This window comes from Lacerta agilis, chromosome 4, assembly GCF_009819535.1.
Source record: "Lacerta agilis isolate rLacAgi1 chromosome 4, rLacAgi1.pri, whole genome shotgun sequence".
Taxonomy (NCBI): Eukaryota; Metazoa; Chordata; class Lepidosauria; order Squamata; family Lacertidae; genus Lacerta; species Lacerta agilis.
The window spans coordinates 76291912-76312243 of NC_046315.1; the positions used below are offsets into that span (position 1 = coordinate 76291912).

At 40.6% G+C, this 20332-nt stretch overlaps 2 protein-coding genes across 8 annotated transcripts in view; both read left to right on the forward strand.

Moving 5' to 3' along the window:
* Positions 1–65: 65 nt before the first annotated feature.
* On the forward strand, positions 66–12178 carry DCUN1D2 (defective in cullin neddylation 1 domain containing 2). Of its 6 annotated transcripts, none has more exons than XM_033147721.1 (7): positions 66–84; positions 3191–3407; positions 5902–6070; positions 8225–8355; positions 10595–10677; positions 11241–11337; positions 11648–12178. In XM_033147721.1, exons 2-7 carry the CDS (start codon positions 3233–3235, stop codon positions 11725–11727), a joined length of 735 nt encoding a protein of 244 aa, XP_033003612.1. In that variant the 5' UTR covers positions 66–84; positions 3191–3232; the 3' UTR covers positions 11728–12178. The 6 variants fall into 6 exon arrangements, with proteins under 6 accessions (XP_033003612.1, XP_033003606.1, XP_033003610.1 ...); XM_033147715.1 differs by lacking the exon at positions 66–84 and adding an exon at positions 118–270; XM_033147719.1 differs by lacking the exon at positions 66–84 and adding an exon at positions 126–270 and having other exon boundaries at positions 3006–3407.
* A 3547-nt stretch (positions 12179–15725) lies between these two features.
* ADPRHL1 (ADP-ribosylhydrolase like 1) overlaps positions 15726–20332 on the forward strand; it is a 34453-nt gene continuing 29846 nt past the window's right edge. Inside the window, exon 1 of one of the 2 annotated variants that reach the window (XM_033147722.1) lies at positions 15726–16440. In XM_033147722.1, coding sequence (XP_033003613.1) covers positions 16227–16440 — 214 coding nt within the window. In that variant the 5' untranslated portion in view covers positions 15726–16226. The remainder of the gene's footprint in view (positions 16441–20332) is intronic. The other variant, XM_033147723.1, reaches the window with a different exon arrangement.

Here is a 20332-nt window from a genome sequence, read left to right on the forward strand (position 1 = left end):
AATCGCAACCGCCTCCCTTGCGGTGCATTGTGGGAAGTATAGAATTCCCACTCCACCCCTCCCACGCTCTCATCGGCCATAGAGGTAAGATATTTATAGAGCTACAATAGATTGGAGGTGGGACTTCCTGGTTTCCTTTAACGCTCTTTTTTTGCCGCTTCACTATATGACGGAAGGGGAAGGCGTCGGTAGAAAAACAATGGGGAAAGGCAGTACAGTATTAGGGTATGGCTGCTACTGAGCAGCAGTATGCCAATCCAGAAACAGAAGGTAACAGCAAAGGGCATGTTATTTTCGACTCGGCTCTTATTTTGTGTGGGAAATGTGGGTGGGAAACATACTTAAAATTGCATTGACTGTACCAAAACAGCCATCGTATCCTGCCTTCAAATCTATGCTTCTACATGCAGTTCTGCGCTGAACTGAACTGAGGGCGGGATTATCTTGTTGCAACATGGTGTTTTTGTACGAGGGATATTTTCGAGGCTGTAAATGCAAACTGACCTCAGCATCCCCATCTATAATACTGCAAGTTAAAAAGGAGGCTGGACCTTTCCAGGTTACGGCAAAAAAGTCCCCACCTGAGATCTCCTCAGCCCAAATCCAACACTGAACTGCATGCAGTAGTCTTGTGGTTCAACTAGCTGCATACGAGTGCATTGCCCACTTTAAAATGGTTAATAACTTAAAAAAACATGGCAAGACCTTTGTAGAGGGCTTGTTGTTGCCCAGTTACAGGGGACGGGGAATCCCGAGTTTCTCCAGTTTTTTGTCTCCCTTGTGACGCTGGAAGCAAGCAAACAAACAAAGTTAGCCCAGAAGTGAGACGCTACGCATGAGTCTATCATTACACATCTATGGCAGCAGCCGGTTGATAGCAGAGTGCACCATGGGTAACGTAGTTCCTCCTTTCCCTTCTCGCTCTTGTCGGGCCTTGCATGATTCCCCCAGCGCTACCTCACAGGCGCGGAAGCATTGCACCTTTTAGTATTGGAACCGCGGGAAAGAACACAACTTGGGGGAGGGAGTTTCCGAAGAAGATCCCAGGCGATGGCAGGCGGTTGAGGGTCGTGAGGGAGCGGGGGGGGGAGAGTGAGAGAGAGGCGGCCCGGTACGCGCGTGCGCAGGAGGACGCCGTAGCGGCGGCGGCGGCGGCGGCAGCAGCGCTGGCGCTGGATAGTGAAGTTGGTTGAAAGCGTCGCTGATAAAATGGTAGGTTGCGCACGGGCCGGGAGGGGGGGAGGTGAGTGAGGAGGGAGAGGAGAGAGAGAGAGAAACTGCACCGGTTGTTAATAACCCCCCCCCCTTCCCGCTTCCGCGAGCTGGATAGCAGCGGGAAGGAGGAGGAGGAAGCAGCGGAATAAAAGCTCCTCCCGCCGGGCTGCCGCCTGAGGGCAAAGTGCAGTGTAGCGAGCGACCTTGCTCTCTTTCCCCTTTAGGTCTCTCCCGTCTGCTGTGCTCCATCCGCCCCGGCGCCTCAGTCAAGGAAGGTCACGAGGCGGCCGGCTTTTTTGGAGGGGGGGGGGAAGGCTCTTTTGAGACTTAACCCTGTCTGCCTTCCTCTCTCTCTCTCCCTCTTTCTCTTTCCCCGTCATTGAAAGGCTTTCATCGAAGCTCTCCAAGCGGGAGCCCTCGCGCCCCCGAGGCGGTCCTTTTAACACTAACCTGGACACACGGGTGTGCGTCTCGTGTGCATGAGGGGGGGGGTTGTTCTTTTGTGCGTGCGTGTGTCTAATGGGATTCTTGGGGGCGAAGCTAATAGCAGAAGCACCGCAACTAAAGTACTTACTGCCACCACGGCTGGCTGACTGGCTCTCACCACCACTAACTCCACCACGTACCTTTCCCTTTTTTGGGCAGGGGAGAAGCTGGCAGGGTGCTGCAGCCTGACGACCTCTCTCTCTCTCTCTCTCTCTCTCTCTCTCTCTCTCACACACACACACACACACACACACACCGATTTTGTCCCGCTTCTTACAGACCGGCCCCCAAAGCTTTACTTCTCTTTTCGCCTATCTTCCCACCCGCACTGGCTTCTCAGAAGCCTCGAGCTGTTCTGTGAGCGGCTCTGGGGAGAGGGTTTTTTTATAGGGGGGATATAGGCCGGGGTGAGGGGTGAGCTGTCCCGCGGAGGGCAAGGAGCAGCAGGTGAATGAGTTGCCGGGGAGCCGCTAAGGTGCTCTTCCCTCCTTCCTTCTGCGCTTCTAAGACCAAATCGTTCCCACACACACTCAGTTAGGATCTGGCATCGCTCAATTTTCCCTCATTTGTCACCTGCTAGGTATGATAATGAGTGGTTTATTTGGAGAGAAAGCCAAGTTTAAACGAGGATCTCAAATCAGAATCAGAATAAATGTATTTAAAAAATAAAATGCCATCATGAATGGTGACACAAAATAACACAACTGTGTTCATCTTACTGAGAGATATTTCAAGACTGTACCGGCAGTAGAGAAATGCAAGTGAAACATTAATGCAATAGGGATGTACCGTTAAAGTGACTTCATGTTACTGTGTTTTTGGATGGCTCATTTATTTATTATTTATTTTGGTTTCTAACCTGAAACAATACTTTTAGAATGCCGGCTTCTGATTTTCTATCATGATTATGATTATGCACCTCCACTGATATTGCAACTAAGTGCAATCCTATGCATGTTTGCTTTCAAGTAGCTCATTAATTTAAATGTAACTTACTTAAGTAAATGTGTAAAGGATTGTATCTTCAGTGGTTTTATACCCTTGAATATATGGTAGTGTAATTACATGTTGTTTCATGCTATATAAGGGCACAGTTTTGTTCTTACGTTTATCATAACACCACTACTTAAAAGTTGCTTGGCTAAAGATTTGGTGCCCTTAATGAATAGCTACTGTGTAGATAAACTGGATATTCTCATGAGGAAAGCTGATGTATCTAGAATTGTAATGCTAAGACTGAAATGAATTGCACTCAGAATTTTGTTTGTTTGTTAAAAATGTACATATAGATGCTGTCATTTCAGTTTTCAGAAGAGAGTGCTGTCTTTAACTACAGAAGAACAAGGATTTCTTTGGGTTATTCTGGAGTGAAATTTGTTACCCAACAAAAGAAGTAAACCCTTTTAAAAGATAGGCAGTTATAGTAGAATTCTGAACCAAACGACTGGATTAGCTTCATTGGCTTTCCTGCTTCTTTTGCATCCCAAAGCATAAACTTAAATCGTCTCAGAAGGACAAGGTCCGCCAGTTTATGGCAGTTACCCAGGCTGGTGAAAGGACTGCTATATACTGTTTAATGCAGAATGAGTGGAAACTAGAAGTGGCAACAGACAACTACTTCCAGAACCCAGACTTGTACTACAAAGAATCCATGAAAATTTCAATAGACAGAAAGAAATTAGAACAATTGTATAACAGGTACAAAGGTAAGGTTTATTTTTTCATTATTTCATTTGGACTTGGTTTCAGCTTCTGCCTAAATCTTTGGGGTTTGGGGAATCTGTAATCCTGAACATATCTACTTGGAAGCAACACTCGTTGAATTCAGTGCATTTGGTTCTGGGTAAACATGCATAGCATCAGGCTGTAAACTAAATATGAATGTAGAATTCTGTTCTAATGATCTCTGTATATACTACTGTAATAATCACAGCCTCCAAGTATAAAGCTCTCCCCCCTGCTTTATCTTTACCATTCAATATGACATAATTTTATTCTTAAACTGAAAACACTAAGTGCAAATCCAGCATGCGTGCTAAGGAAAAGCAATCTAGCTGCTTAAATTTGTATGTGTGAGATGTACTAGCAGTATATTAAGTGCTATATATAGCTGTAGCTAGCAGGGTCATATGGGTAGGGCTGTATTGCTCTCTGGCCTTCCCAGTGCCACAGGTCATTGCTGGTTACCAAGGTTGGGAGGGGTAATGTAGTGAGATAATCAGCACGTTTTGGGTGCAGCTGCAGGGTCAATCCAATGATCCCAATTCTGCCTCCTCATAGTGCAGAGCAAGTTGGGAAAATGGGAGTGCAATGCAGCCCCACCCACACTGCCCTGTTAGCCACTACTGACTTTGTGGATTTTGTACTATCTGATTCATTACACATGAAACTCGAGACTTTTCATAATTAAATTGCATCACCCTGATCCAGTTCCTATTGTCAATCACTTGCTGGAGTTATGGGCATAAGAATGGAGGTGCTGTTTATACTCCCTGCATTGTTTTCCATAGAACATGTGTTCTAATGTGCATTCTCATTCACATTGGAATGCTTATGTTGATGCTTATATAAGTGTATACTCCTTTGAAACTAGGTGAGGGTAGCTAATGGGTCTCAAACCCTTGGTGAGTTAGGGACTTCCCTTGCATAGGAAGACAGGCTCTGTTGGATTGAACGGATGAGACAATATTGGGTCCACTAGTCAAGAAGGCAGATTCTGCACATGCTATAGAGCAGGGATCAGCAAACTTTTTTAGCAGGGGGCCTGTCCACTGTCTCTCAGACCTTGGGGGGGGGCAGACTATATTTTGGGGGGGAAAGAACGAATTCCTATGCCCCACAAATAACCCAGAGCTGTATTTTAAATAAAAGCACACATTCTACTCATGTAAAAACACCAGGCAGGCCCCACAAATATTAGTATTAGTATTTATTAGTATTATAGGGACCTTAAACAGAAGCAGACTTGAAGAGGACATTTCATTTGCACCTGTAGTTAACTGCTTCAAAAGCAGGCTCTCAGAGAGATGAATGGAAGACTAGAGTGATCTATAGAATTTAAGTTAGAAAATCTGTTATTGTGTGTATGATTGTCTAATAACCTCTTAACAGCAATCATCTGTTTTTCAAGCCCTTAAGAGAATTATGGAGATGTGAAACACATCCAGTACAAAGGTCTATTTTAAATATCATTACAACTCTTCAGTTGGAATTTTAAAAGTAAGACTGTCTTTCTTTGAAATTTCAACATATACTGTACTGTAAGATGTTGACATACTACAGTGGTGCCTCGCTAGACAAAAATAATTCGTTCTGCAAGTATTTTCGTCTAGCGATTTTTTCATCTAGCGAAGCACCAATGCAAATAGCGGTTTTCGCTAGACGAAAAAATAATAATTTTCGTCTTGTGAGGCAGCCCCATAGACTTTTTCGTCTTGCGGGGCAGCTTCCGCTAGACAAATGCCGTTCGTCTAGCGAGGCATTCGTCTAGCGGGGCACCACTGTATTTATTTAAATTTTGGAACTCAATTTTAAAGAAAACCAGAGAGGATGGTCTTGTTCGTTAGCAAGGTTAAGGTGTGTAGTTTAGATTGGATAGAAAAAATGTAGTGCCCTCCAGATGTTGTATTACAACTCCCATCAGTTCCAGACAGGCCAGGGACTATGAGAGTCTGGAGGACATCATGTTGTTCAGATGGAGGATACCTGGTTTAGATTCACAACCCAGTTGAATTTTGTAACTTCATATAATTCCATTCTGTCATATGAAACATTTAAGTGTAAAGAAGACAACAGGAGTATGCTTCTTTAAAGTCTGAAATTGCTTTCATATCAGACACAGAAAACAGGAGTATGCCTGGAAGTTTCTTGGATTAAAGCTGTGTGTTTACAGCCGCATCTGAAGGTGGGTTAAGCTAGAGTACTTGGATTTAAGGTTTTTGACCACTTGGCTTCAAGTGCTTTAACTTGAAAACTTTGTGGATTGCAGATCTAGGCAGGTGCTCTGCTCTGTACTCATGATTGAGGGGGCCGTGGCCGTGCAACGTCACCATGCCCCATGGTGTGCGTGAGCCCCCAGCCCCCCCCCAGTTTTGTGAAAAATGGAATAGCAGGATGTTTTCTGATGGTTAAAGAGCTGAAATTCTTTGAACTGTGTTTCTTCATGAAAAATATTAACATTCTTTCCTCCCCTATATACAGACCCGCAAGATGAGAATAAAATTGGCATTGATGGGATTCAACAGTTTTGTGATGATTTAAGCTTGGACCCTGCTAGTATCAGTGTTTTGGTCATAGCATGGAAATTTAGGGCAGCCACGCAGTGTGAATTCAGCAAAAAAGAATTTGTAGATGGCATGACAGAACTGGGGTGAGTATGCCCTTCTTTAATATGACTTCAAAATGTTCTTAGTAGACCAAAAGTAACTTTCTGAAATATTTTAAAGATGTGCATACTGAACAATTGTATTATTTAATCACACATGTCTTATTTATACACATATTACCTGAGTTGTGGTCCAAAGAAGCTATTTGTTATCAAACAAACTCTGCATGTATCCAGAGCTTTCTGCATAGCATTCATTTGCTGCTCAATCTCCTAGATAGCTAACTGTCTAGACACTTTTAAAATCGAACATTGGCTTTCCTAGTTCACTATGGGAACTGTCCTAGTAAAAACTACCCAAAGATGCTGTTAGCCATGCATATGGTTTCATTAGATGTATGTGAATTTCTAGAGTTGGAGCTTTTCCTAGTTGGGATAATTTTGTTCCCCAGTCCTTCTGGTCTGTTCCCTTCAGTTAAGACCATATTTGTGGCTCTTTTGGATTCAGTTGAAGTGTAATGGAACACAGAAGACCTCCAGCTAGAGGTTTGGCCCATTTAAGAGTTGGTCCTTTAGTGGTGCAGCAATAAAAATGCTAGCACATTTGCAAAGCTAAGCAGGGTCCTGTATGGTTTCAATTTGGATGGGGAAACCTCGTGTTGTGAATCCTGCATTGCAAGGAGTTGGACTAGATGTTCTTTGGAGTCCCTTCCAACTCCTACAATTCTTTGATTCTGTATAGTTTTCCAAAACAGGGTGGAGCCTAGGAGAGGTGGACTGGAAACAAAAGCCCCAGAGGTCCCAGTTCACTTTAAACCCCTTTTGAAGTATATTGCTCATTAGGAGCTCTCCATGGTGCTGTGACAACTGCCTTGCTCCATTGGCTCCTCCACAGAACCAGAGGAAGACAGTTCATTTCTCCCTGTTACGTAACACATAATGTCTAAGATGACAATGCTCAGGCTCATCTTTCTCAGTAGCACATGCTTCTCTCAATGCTGGCTCACTAGCATGTGCTTTCATCCTCCTCATCTTACAATGATTCTAATGTCCTCTTGCCTCTTTCAAACATGTGACCAAATGTTTTTTAAAATGTCATTTGAAGTCACTAAACATATATGTGGCTTTGTTGACAAAAGAGGTCAAAAATTCTCCCATTCATACCCATGCAATTAGTTTATCACAAGATGGACAAAATTTGATGTTTTTGTTTTGTTCAGTAAATAGATTTTATATTTTCTTCATAAGAACTGCTTGAATTAATTTTCCTCTGTTTCCCTGGGGCAGTGAGACCTTGAATGGTTTTTGAGCTCTCACAATTCCCCACAGATGTAGAATTTAACAATGAATACTGGGTCATAATACATGAAGTAGATCTTCTACGCTTGGTGCAAGAATGAAGCAGAAATGAATGAAAGAATTAGGAAGTAGCCAACCTAGCAGTTTGAAAGCATGCCAAAAAAGTGCAAGTAGATAAATAGGTACCGCTCTGTGAAGAAGGTAAACGGCGTTTCCGTGCGCTGCTCTGGTTTCAGTGTTCTGTTGGGCCAGAAGCAGCTTAGTCATGCTGACCACATGACCTGGAAAAAACTGTCTGCAGACAAATGCTGGCTCCCTCGGCCTGTAAAGCAAGATGAGCGCCGCAACCCCAGACTCATTCGCGGCTGGACTTAACTGTGGCTAACATGGACCTGGAGACATCTAGCAGGCTCAAGAGAATACTTAAACATTCTTCTGTCTGCCATTTTTTCCCTGTACAAATGTTTCAATCCAATATTCATGTTACCATGATAAATGCTGATTGGTGTGCATGTAGTTCTGTCCTGCTTTTAAATGGTTTTAATAATATTTTATTGATTTTTAGCTGTTTTAAATGCCTGTTTTGTGACCTAGAGGCAGGGTGAAAATGAAAATAAATAAAGCAGTTGTGCAGGGGGTTTTTTTTGCATCCCAGTCACAGCATTTTAATGAAGAATTGTGGAATAATTCATAGTCACTAGTTCTGTTAAATTATCATGCCAGTTAGTCTTAAGATGATCCTTGCCTTGTATATATTTTTTTAAAAATAAAGATGATTACTTTCTTTTTAATAAAGAATGTATCTTATCTTGAACAGTGAGAGCATATTTGTCATGTTTTTGTTGGTGCATTTAAACTGTAGGGTTTTTTGTTATAAAAAGAATATAATATTTTCACCAGGTGTGATACTACGGACAAGCTAAAAACTCTTTTGCCAAGGCTGGAACAAGAATTAAAGGATCCAATGAAGTTTAAAGATTTTTATCAGTTTACCTTTAACTTTGCTAAGAACCCTGGACAAAAAGGTTTAGGTGAGTTGTGTTGTTGTTGTTTTTTAAAGTTGAACATAAAAGTCAATTAATGTTCTTTCTGTAATCAGTTCCCTTCCCCAAGTTTTCATCTTCAACTTGAAGGTTCAGATATACAGTTGTGGCTTCAATTTAAGTAGCATTATCTTTAGATTGCAGTTTCGTTGCACATACTCTCTGCAAACAATTTCAGTGAAAGGTTGCCTGAGAATCTTTTGGGGACATTTTTGGGTTCAGTGCAATGCACGTGTGTGCTGTCACGCACATATCAGACACACCTAAAATGGTTACTGCCAGCAATAGTAGTAGTAGTAGTAGTAGTAAATTGCTATCTAAGAAGCCTTTAAGTAAGGAAGTAAGCCTGCAAAAATAATGTTTGTTCTAATTGACACAAATGGGAGATGTGTACATTAAGACCCTTGTGTACAATAAGACTAATGTGTACATGACCACATTAGTTTTTTGAAAAATGATATTATATGCCAAGAATCATCTTAGAACTGCAGTTGTTCATATTTTCCATTAGAGTAGCATATGAGGGTAATTTTTCAGAGATACAGGAAGGTTTTAAAGGACGTTCGTACACAACCATATCCCAAATTGATTGTTGCCATTGCACAATTCTCCAGAAAGTGTTATTCTGTTGTTATTACTAATACAGACACAGTGGTACCTCTGGTTGCAAATGGGATCCGCAACCTGAAGCGCCATATCTGCGCAAGTGTGTGGCGCAATTTGGCGGTTGTGCACAAAGCACAATTTAGCGCTACTACGCATGCGCGAGCGATGAAACCTGGAAGTAACCCTTTCTGGTACTTCCAGGTCGCCACGAGACGCAACCTGAAAAAAGTAACACGGGGTATGACTGTACCTCATCTACACTAGGAGGCTAGACTTGTTAACATTGGCAAGCTTTTTTCAAATTTTGCTAGGTCTGTGTTTCCATATGCAAATTGCTTTGGGAGGGGGAACACACATTGGTGTGAGCAAATTTATTTACTAGGTGTGCTCCTGAATGTGGATTATACTACTGCTACTACTATTACAGTGGTACCTCGCTAGACGAATGCCCCGCTAGACAAAAAACTCACTAGACGAAAGGCATTCGCTAACGAAAGGGAGACTCACAAGACGAATTTCCCTATGGCTGCGACTCACAAAACGAAAACATTTTGAGGTTTTTTTTTTTCCGTAAAGCTGCACTTCATCTGACCATGCTTTGCAAGACGAAATTTTCCGCTATATGACAGCACTCGCGGAACGAATTAATTTCGTCTTGCGAGGCACCACTATATATTATTATTATTTTATTATTAAAATTTATATACCTCCCTATACCTGCAGGTCTATAGGGGAATGCAGAATCTTCAACAACTAATTTATATTTAATGATATCAGAACAATAGTGTAGCACATTTGAATAAGAAGTTAAATGTGGGTTGTAATAGTCTTTCCTAAATATGACTTATATATTTTACTACAGGGGCATGTTTAAATCATTCCTTCTTGCCAGCTTATTCTGTATTTCACCATTATCATGACTGCACATGGATGAAGATATTCTGGTTCTAAGTTTTGTTTCAATGTGTCTTTAAATTTATCTACCACACCAAAGGAATGCTAGTTTTATCTTAGCGGCTCAGACATAATAGCTGTGAAGATCGTATAGTGGATGGCAAACAAGATAATGGGTACTATCTTGAGAAGGAAATATTTGTGTTCATGCTCTGGGAACCAAAACTGTAGTTTTGTTGTTGCTAATCCAGCCTTTTCTTGCAACCAAAACTGGGAATGGTCAAAGCTAGAATTAGTAATATAAACCTCAGAAGAAACAATATGAGAAGCAAATACAATATAGAATTAAATTTGGTTCTCATGTTGTCTTAATGGGTGCTGGTATGGAGGGGGAAACAGGTTTAAATGGAGGGAGCCCAACTTACTTCATAAATGAGGAACCTTTTTTCCTCAATGAGTTGTATTGCCTTGTTCTTATGCCAGAGATATATGTTCTTCTTTAAAAACTTAATTGGTAAACAATGAATACAAAAAAAGTGTTTTTAAAAGCAAGTCTTCTATGTTTAGGACTAGCACCACACACATACAAATACCGAGGCTTTACTGTAGAATCACCAAAGGATATCTCCAAACCTATATTGGTTTAAAAATTACTCATTCTATATTGGCTTATAGTGCAACATCTTTCATATGATTATATATTGTATGTTATGCTTATGTATTTCAGATCTAGAAATGGCAATCGCATATTGGAATTTAGTTTTATCAGGGAGATTTAAATTTCTAGATCTTTGGAATAAATTTTTATTGGTAAGTACAATATTGGAAGTCCATAGAGGCATCTGAAGTCTTTACCTTTTCATATTAAGCATTTACAGCGCAACAAACCTAGAGCTTGGTCCTAATCTCCCTGATGGGGAAGTGGGTTCAGGATGGTGTGTTAGTGTCCTGGCAGAAAATAATGCTGCTGGCAGGGTTCTGTCACAGTGAATATGTCAGCTTTCTGCAAGCAGGTGATAAGCTCCTTCTGGAGGTTGGCAACAGAAAACCCTGAAATATGTGTGAGAGAGGCATTAGTAGCTTTGGATCCACTTGATCCAAAGCCCCATGTATCCCCTAAGGAGCCTGGTCCTTCGGCACATCAGATCTGACAAAGCAGAAAAGAGATGATAAACATGTCCTCCCTTCCACCATCTCTGGCATGAGCAGCAGGGCTTTTGGATGCAGCAGTGGATCTGCTGCTCCCAAGCCAGGTTTGGGATTGATCTGCTGACCTTATGACTTTTTACTCCGATGTTTTGCCCAGTTGAGATTTTACAAAATTTGCGACAGAATCTAAAAATAGTTTATACCAGCTTATTTTTCTTGTGTAGGAGCATCATAAAAGATCAATCCCCAAAGATACTTGGAATCTTCTTTTAGACTTTGGAAATATGATTGCAGATGATATGTCAAACTACGACGAAGAAGGTAACTGATGTGGATGTTCAAAATTAAATGGAGTGGTGCTGAAGTAATACTGTCCATAAGCATTCGCCCTGTGTGTCCACTAGGTGAAGTGTGTGTGTGTGTGTGTGTGTGTGTGTGTTGCAAAATAATGTTGACCCTAAAATGTAGCTGAAGCATTTTGTAATTCGCACTATGCAACTTGGCTTCCCTCTGGAAGATTTCATATGAATAAAATCTGAGTTCGGAACACATGTGCAAAGATAAATGCATTGCTTTTTAAACATTCTAAGGTTTTGACTCAAAGCTGTTTAACTTTTTTTTTTTTTTTTAGGAGCATGGCCAGTTCTAATAGACGATTTTGTGGAATATGCACGACCAGTAGTCACAGGAGGAAAACGTAAAGCTTCCTAACCATAGAAGACTCTTCTCAGTGGACTTAATAAGTTTGCAGTCTGAACTGCATCAGGTAATGAAGACATTTTGGCCAATAACTGTGCGCACTGTCGCTGGTTTTGATAGTCGTGGTGGGATGCCACTGACGAAACAGGAATCACTACTTCTGCTTCAAGAAAATGATGGCTGACTCATGGACACTGCAAGAAGAAATTCAGAAGACAGCCCAGGCTGTTTGTAGGAAATTGGCTTCAATTATTGTACTGGTTGTATCATATAGGATGTAGATTTTGCATGATTTTATACTTTGGAGAAGTTTAACTAGAGGCCATTTTAGTAAAAGTTTTGACAGCACAGCATGCCATTCAGTTCATGAACACCAGCAGTTACATAATTACAACTGTATTATATTGTACTTATATTAAAAAGCAGTATTTGTGGTATATAAATTAAATCCCTAAATAAAGTATGTGGTATGTGGTATTTTTATATGAAGTTAAAGCTGATGAGAGATTGCAGTGAAACGTTTATTGACACATCCCTTCAGCATGGTGCCAAGATTCTAAGTTTATGGAAAGGCCAATCTGAAACATTTTTTAAAAAGTTTGATTTCCTCATTCCACATTGGCCTTGTGGGAATTTGTTTGTACTTGATCAGAAATGAGGCAACCCAAGTATCTGTATTGTGGCTGTTGTTAATATTTTGAATGTAGAGGAAGCATTCAAGAATCCTTTGATATTTCATGATTGCCTATTGAATTTTCTAAGTATATTATGTATACAATCTGGCTCAAGACCATTTTAAGTGCCTCTGATATCAGTGGAAGGCAAGGCATACGTACGCTTAATTCTCCCACTGAAATCAAAGTCACTTAAAAAGTGCTTAAGTTCATTTGATTATGTCGTTATATATGCAGCAGTCCGATACTGAGTGATTGCCAAATGGTGGTCGAGAACTCAAGGTGTATTGATTGTCAACTCATAGATTAGGACCGAGAAATCCATTGCGCCTTGATCTAAAGTGGGCTCCACAAATGGTACCAGCATCATTTTATCTTCTTTAACAATATAGATGCAAAGGACGACAGGACTGTTGTGCCTCCTATGTAGGAGGAGTGATTTCAGCAGACGATCTCTTTCTCAGCCTGCATGATTTCCCTTCTTACATTTCCTCTTCTGTCTGACAGTCAAAGTTGCGGGAGCCCATCTCTTCATTGTAACTTGTCATCCTAGAAAGAAATAGAGGAAGGTGAACATTTGCAATAAATAAAGTAAATAAATTAAATTGGGTCCCATGTTGCATCTGATAAGGTTGAAAGCATGTAAAGTGGTGGATTTCACAAGCCTTCCTTGTGAGTTACAAAAGAGCCAGTAGAGGGTAATGTCAGGCTATGTAGTACAAGGTGACCGATTTCACTTTTAGACTAGGTTAACAACATCAGCTGTGTTCTGCTAAGGTGAAATTTCAGTAAGAAAAATGGAAACTACAAACAACAACAGCGAATTGAATGTTGCCTATCTTTCATTTCACCACTAGATGCCAGTATGACAGCTTTTAGATATCTCTTACTTTTCTAGCCAGGTGGTTAGGCTATGAACTGTGAAAAAGCCACGTACAGTATTCTCAAAAGGTCATTCAACTACCTTAATACATTTGTCCAGAAATGTATCTGGACATAACATTAAATGTATTCAGATGGGGTCTACAGTAGGGCTTCCTAATCTGTGGCTCTCTAGATGTTCCTGGACTAGAATTCTCATCACCCTTGAGTCTTGGCCATGCTGCCTGAGGCTGATAGCAGTTAAGAGTCCATATGGAGTGCCACAGATTAGCTATCTGTGGTCTACAGCAAAAAAAAGAGAGGCCCTAACAGGTTGCACTAGGTCAGTGTTTTTCAACCTTTTTTGGGCAAAGGCACACTTGTTTCATGAAAAAAATCACGAGGCACACCACCATTAGAAAATGTTAAAAAAATTAACTCTGTGCCTATATTGACTATATATAAAGTAATTCTCTTGAATAGGAATCAAATAAACACAAAGAAAGTATTTTATAATTACTTTATTATGAAATAGTAAGTAAACAGAAATATGAAAAATTATAAAATACTTTATTCAGTGCACAACCAGGGCCTGTTTGGCTGAACACAAAGCTGATATTCTGGCTGGGATTTTTCCCACGGCACACCAGGCAACATCTCGCGGCACACTAGTGTGCCGCGGAACAGTGGTTGAAAAACACTGCACTAGGTTTGAAACTGTCCTTGCAAAATCAGTAGGATAGAAATGCTTTGTCTTTAAATGTTAAACCCTTGCTTTTTTCTAATAACCAGTTACATTTGTCTACCACTTCTTAATCTAAGTGTTAAACAGTTAAAATGTGATATTGGATACAGACATGTATTGCAGGTTAAACATGAAAATCTTAGCAGCATGCTGATAGTTTGTATTAGAATTTAACTTTCAGCTTAATGTATTTGAGCATGCAGATGGTTGTCACAACCCTTACGTTCTCCTGTTCTTATATTTTGAGGATATATGTCCTTAATACAGTTTAGTATGATGGGCAATATTCGCAAAATTTAACTTCTCCCTGATACATTGAGAATTCTGGAACTTCATGGGGATCCCAGAGCTGATCGAGGGACAAGATTTTAATTAATGGTGGCCAAATTCCTAAATATACTCTGCATAATTTTCTGAAACATCTAATGTTCGGTTAACCTTAAAACTGCAATCAAGAGAATGATGATTGATAGCACTGTCTCCATTCATCAGAGCCAACAAAATACTTGTTATTGTGCACCAAAAATGATAATTAAACAAGTCATAAAATGGGGGATGGATTTATACATTAAAGGCAATAAGCACAAAACCCAATATAACAATCTTTATTATTTTCAAATCGCAGCAAGCTTTTGAATCAGGTTATAATTTCTAGTACATGTAACAGGAACATAACCTGGGGTGAAAAAGGCTTGCTCAAGAACAATGACTCTGAACTCAGGTGTTCAAAGCAAATCCAGCTGATATATCAGTAGTGTCAATTGGACTATATAGTATGTGCATGACAGCATAACAGCAATCTTGATGGCAACAGAGATATTACTACCTGATGAAATAAGTTCATTTAATTAGTAACACCCAAATTTGGTTTGAGTGCTAAATTCTCTGCAGAAAATGTATGAATGAAGATTACCATAATCTCTGAAATGTTTTGGGGCAATCTTAACCCAAATGTAACACATGCTTTGTTAAAACTGCCAGGTTTTTTCTTCTAACCCTATGCACTTCAGGGAATTAAAACAGGAAGTGGTCAGTTGCCATAACTAATTCATATTTTTAATATGGATCTTCCAAAATACCAATGGATCATCATCTTGTTTGGCTTGTAAATCTGTTTTTGTATTACCATATTAGGAAATAATTTTATATTCTCAGAGGTGGAATGAAGAGAATATTAAAAGATGGCCTTTCCTTTTAGCAATGAGTGGTACCTTTTTGTTAGCTTGTGAGTTGCCTTACAGAAATACCCCTTTCCTTCACAGGCCTGTGAAATTTTGTGTCACATTTTATTTAAATCAAGTCGTTCAGAGTTTACACTTCTGTATTTTCTCACAGTGGATAAAATGTAAAAGTATTTTCCTACCTACCTGCTCAAGTGTGAATCCTGCCAGATTTTCTTTTTTTAAATGAGAGAGAACCTAGAATTATGCTGGAAATAGAAACCAAAGCTAAGCATCATTTGGGGAATGCCTAGTTGCCCCAGAATAACCTAACTATATGTATACATAATGTGATTCTCATGCAGGAGCACTAGGAAGGAAACACTGTTCAACTACTTCTGTATGGCCCAGTGTTGTTTCACTGTAATAAAACATTTAAGAGTGTGCTGCAGGGCAGCAAACAAACTTAAAGCTAGCTCAGTTCATTGATGAATTGGCTTTCCATTTTCTTCTTTTTATTGCTAGTTTCCTTCTCACTTTTATGTTCTTCTTCCTCTGATGTCTTTAATCACTGCTCTTGTTTTGTGTTTTTCTCAGTTCCCCCCAAAAAGGAACTGAATACAGTAGTAAAAAAGTCAAAGAAAAATATGCTCATTTGCACAGCTGTAAAAATAAACCTCCTGATTACAGCATGTGTTTTTCTAGGTGTAGAGTTACTTGAACTGGATAGCCAAAATATTTCTTGGCTTGTTTTGTCCAGGATTGTTAGGAGGGTTTTTGATTTTTGCTACTTGCATGGACTAGTGCATTGCACACTTTGGGAGCTTGCAGCTTAAAAATAAGTCAGAAAATTCTTGGACTAACAATTTCTATCCCTTCATTGGATATCAGACAAGTGGTGGCATCTGCAAAGCCAGAAAAGGAAAGGCTTGCCTTATACAGACAGCTCTGTGCAATGACACAATGGCTCCGATATAAAGTGTTGCTTGACCTGAGCTTGGAAGGCAAAGGAACAAAGAAACAACAAGTGACAGTTTTTGAGAACTGAAGAAGCATTGAAGTCCCCTTACGATGGATAAATTTAAGGCTGCTCTGTTGCTGGCAGGGGTAGGAGACGCTCTGGGCTATCGAAATTTCACACGGGAAAATAATGCATTAGGTGCAAAGATTCAAGGGGAACTGAAAGAAATTGGAGGACTCGAGAACCTGGTCCTGTCATCTGACAAATGGCCAATCAGTGATAATACTCTTATGCACATGGCTACAGCTGAGGCTCTCGTCACAGGTAGGAAAAACTTCAGGTTGTACGCAAGCTGGGAGGGGAAGGCTAAAACTGGAGAAGAGAACAGCTGTAATTGTGCTCTGTTAGCTAAGCAGCGAGTTTGTGCAGAAATTCATGCTACCTTCAGTTGTCAATGCATATGATGTCTTGGTTTTGCCATATAACTAGCGTGGTTGCTGAGAATGTAAATGATACAAGGAGTCTTCCCTTCAAATACCACCTCAAGCGTGAGCTTGCTAGGTGGCCAACTACTTCTCATCTTTCTGTTTCAGTATGGAGAAGAGAATACTGGTCTACCTTATTACTGAGAATAATAGAGTCTCAATGTTCTCACTATATGTGTGTGTGTGTGTGTGTGTGTGTGTGTGTGTGTGATTTCCATTCACAGTAAGAAGGTTACATATTCTCTTCGTTAGTTGTATAAAATTTATTGTTGAAAGGTATAAACTAAGGGAACACATTTTTCTTTCACTGTATGCATTGATATGAACTTGTCTTGAATGAAATATGGATGGCAAAAAGAAAACCTTAAGCCATTTATCAGAGTTGCCTATTCCTGACTGGTATATAGACAACTGCCCATCATAGTATCAACTCCCTTTGCATAAAAAGCATCCAATATTGTCAAGTTATTGAATGCAACGGTATCTTACAACCCAATTTATGTGTTATTTTTATGATACATTCAAGACTGCTGAACAAAACAACTGTATCTTCACTGAAGACAAATGCTCTCCAAATGTGTCGCACTTCTCAGTGTGTTTTCTAGAATCGGGAAAGTCAATGAAATTTCTCTGACATTCCACTCTTATCTGACTGCTGCTGAGATGCTCTAAATTTAGCCACCAGAGGCCTGTTGAAGAGAATCTGGGATATTTCGTTTCTAACTACTGGTCAGCCAATGATGTGAGCAGGAGCTAATACCCTAAAGATAATGGCAATATGTCAACCTATCATGGGAAAGGATGACTAACATACTTCTGAATATAGTCAGTGATTAAATGCATGTCACATGTTTCCTGCTTCTTGACCTCTGTATGAGCATAAATGTTATCTGCAAGGCTTATCAAGCTGCTTTGCAACCATTTTTAGCTGTACAAAAGCAAGCTACATATCCCTCTGCCTATAGTGTATACAGCAGGGTAGCTGCTGTTTCAAAATCTCATTTTTGAACTTCTGTCCGAATTCCATCAATTGCAATTGCAAGCACCAGTTGTTTAATATATGTGTGCTGTATGATCTTCCTGTTTTAGACATAGGAACATGATAAAAACAGTTTCTAGCCATTCAAGACAATACATGATTTCCCATTTTGAAAAGCAAAATGCACCTTAACTTGCTCATTATGGGTTGAGATAGTACAAGCAAGCCCCCATTTACGCATGTTCGATATGTGCATGACTGTCTGGAAGTGATCACAAAAAGGGGCGGGGCGGGGGCAGAACAGGGTTTTTGCAGGCTTTTCTAATGGTGTTTCAAATATACACAATTTCATGTAACCCCCCCCCCCAATTTGTGTCTACTGGACTGAGCATTGAATGAAAGATAATTTGAAATCTAATAATGGCATTTGGTTTTGTCTTAAGTGTAAAGCATATGGTCTAAACCCTTTCTTCCTTTGTCCTTTGGTGATATCTAAATTGATTTAGCATAACTTATCTTTTAGGGTTGTTGAAACCAGAACATAACAATCTCAGGCTGGACTGTAGAGTGGCTGTTTCTGCAGCTTCGCAGTCCTAAAGTTTTCTAGAGCAGGTAACGGCACTTTTCAGTTGCCTCCCTCCTTAAAGCAGCTATACAATATTATTTCCCTCCATATCCTTAAAGGTAAAGGTAAGGGGACCCCTGACCATTAGGTCCAGTCGTGGATGACTCTGGGGTTGCGGTGCTCATCTCGTTTTACTGGCCGAAGGAGTCGGCGTACAGCTTCCGGGTCATGTGGCCAGCATGACTAAGCCGCTTCTGGCGAACCAGAGCAGCGCATGGAAACGCCATTTACCTTCCCGCCAGAGCGGTACCTATTTACTTGCACTTTGACGTGCTTTCAAAAGCAGAGTTGAGATGTGTCCTAGAAGGAAAACAGCAAGCTGGGGAGAGAGTCAGATCAATGTTTGATTTCTGTTTGAATTCAAGGCTGCAGCTATGGGAGAAACAAGACCCTTTCGGGTTTCTAATGCTGCAAACACCTCCATTGTAGGCTCAGGTTGTATGTATGTATAAATAAACCGAATAAAGGAACCACAGTTTGCACTGTGCCTCATTCCAAAAGGAAACACAAAACCTGGGTTAGTGCCTGGAGCCCCTGGAATCTCGCGTCGCTGGGAGATTGGGGTGGCGTGCAACAATATGTAGACGTGTGATCATCTGTTTCTCCTACATCAAGGCATATGGACCACTGGCATTCATGGCAGAGTGGCCCAGTACCTACGATGCTATCAGAGCCATTGACCAGGTGGTGTGCATCAGGTGTATCTATATTCATACTGCAGGATTCATTGTGACCTAAATCAACAGCTGCAGTGGGCAGAATGGCTGTAGTGAGATGGGCTGCCTTGAAATTACAAGTATAACGAGTTGCAGGAGGCCAAACAGGTCTGCATATTCCGCCATCATGGCCAATACAATTCTGTCTGAATCTCCAAGTGCCCTGGTTTTGGCCCTTTTCAGCGTTGGCACTGCATCAGTTCTGATTATGAGAAAGTTTGAGGCCCAGCTAGCAAATAAAGCACCAGCGAACATGCTTGGGAACCTTTTAGCTTCAATTTGTACACTATGGAAGCAGCTGCTCACGCAAGCTCAAAAACTTGTGGCTGCCTCCTTATATTGGCAGTAGGTGCACACACATGGTTGAAGCTGATAGCCATGCTCTGGGAACTTCTGGAAGCTACCTCCAGCATTTCTGTATTCAGGCACATATATCGAGTTAACAGAAAAACGGAACTGGAAACCTTTACGCTTGTGTACCCCTTCTTATTTTGGCTGTGTTTATACTACTGTTCACTCATTTCCAGTGCTGGGCTTTTAACCTGTGGTCACATGATGTTAACCAAAATGTGCCCCTATACTAAAAGTGAGTATTTCCTCCAAAAGTGAGTATTTTTGCAGAATAATAATAAAAAAGACATTTCAAGTGACTGCCCAGACACCATTTTTGACAGGTGAATCCCGGCCATGTCTGGGAAATTTTAGAGTGCAGTAGAGTTGTTTCTTCTCCCGTCCCAGCCATAATGTTTCACAGCACTTTGCCCCCAAGCTATTCCCATCAGCCTGGCTCCATTTGATTTGTTTCTGTTTGTGTACACATCCAGGAGTGTTGACCAGGTTAAGGATGTTGTATCTCATCCCCACTTGCAATGTGGGGATAAAACCAATGGGGCCACGGGCTACATTTGCTATGGAATTTGCATTGAGGAGGGGGGGGAGGTAGAGTTCTTTCTCAACATTACTACTTTTGGGTAGGGTTGGTAGAGGGGTGGGTGATGCCCAATGCCAGCTCCATTAATTTTTATCTTTTTATTCATTGTTTTCTATATGTATCTCTCAGTTCTGTTTGTTGGAACGTTTAAAAATGGCTTTGCAGGGCGCTTCCAGACTGGTGCTATTTTGGAGTGGGTTTTAAGCACATATGGACTAATTCAGGTTGCACCTTTATAGCTGATGGAGAGGTCTTGTGCTACAAACCCACTTCTTTAATAAGGAAAGTGATGGGGAAATGCACTGGAACACACAGGACAGCACTTGTTTGGTGAAGGGTCATTTAACATCCCTACAAACACATCAGATTGAAAGCTCATAAATAACCAATGTCGTCGTTATCTAATCTCCCTGGAAATACATCAGGATGAAAATATAAAACTGCATCGCTGTTTCAGCCACTCCATTTTCTACATTTTTT

What these genes read in the sequence shown, in the direction of transcription:
- DCUN1D2 (XM_033147715.1), top strand. Translation starts at nt 250, where the DNA reads ATGCCAATCCAGAAACAGAAG. An exon ending in ATTGTATAACAGGTACAAAG is followed by an intron (nt 3,408 to 5,901) that starts GTAAGGTTTATT and finishes CCCTATATACAG; the next exon opens with ACCCGCAAGATGAGAATAAA. An exon ending in TTTGGAATAAATTTTTATTG is followed by an intron (nt 10,678 to 11,240) that starts GTAAGTACAATA and finishes TTTCTTGTGTAG; the next exon opens with GAGCATCATAAAAGATCAAT.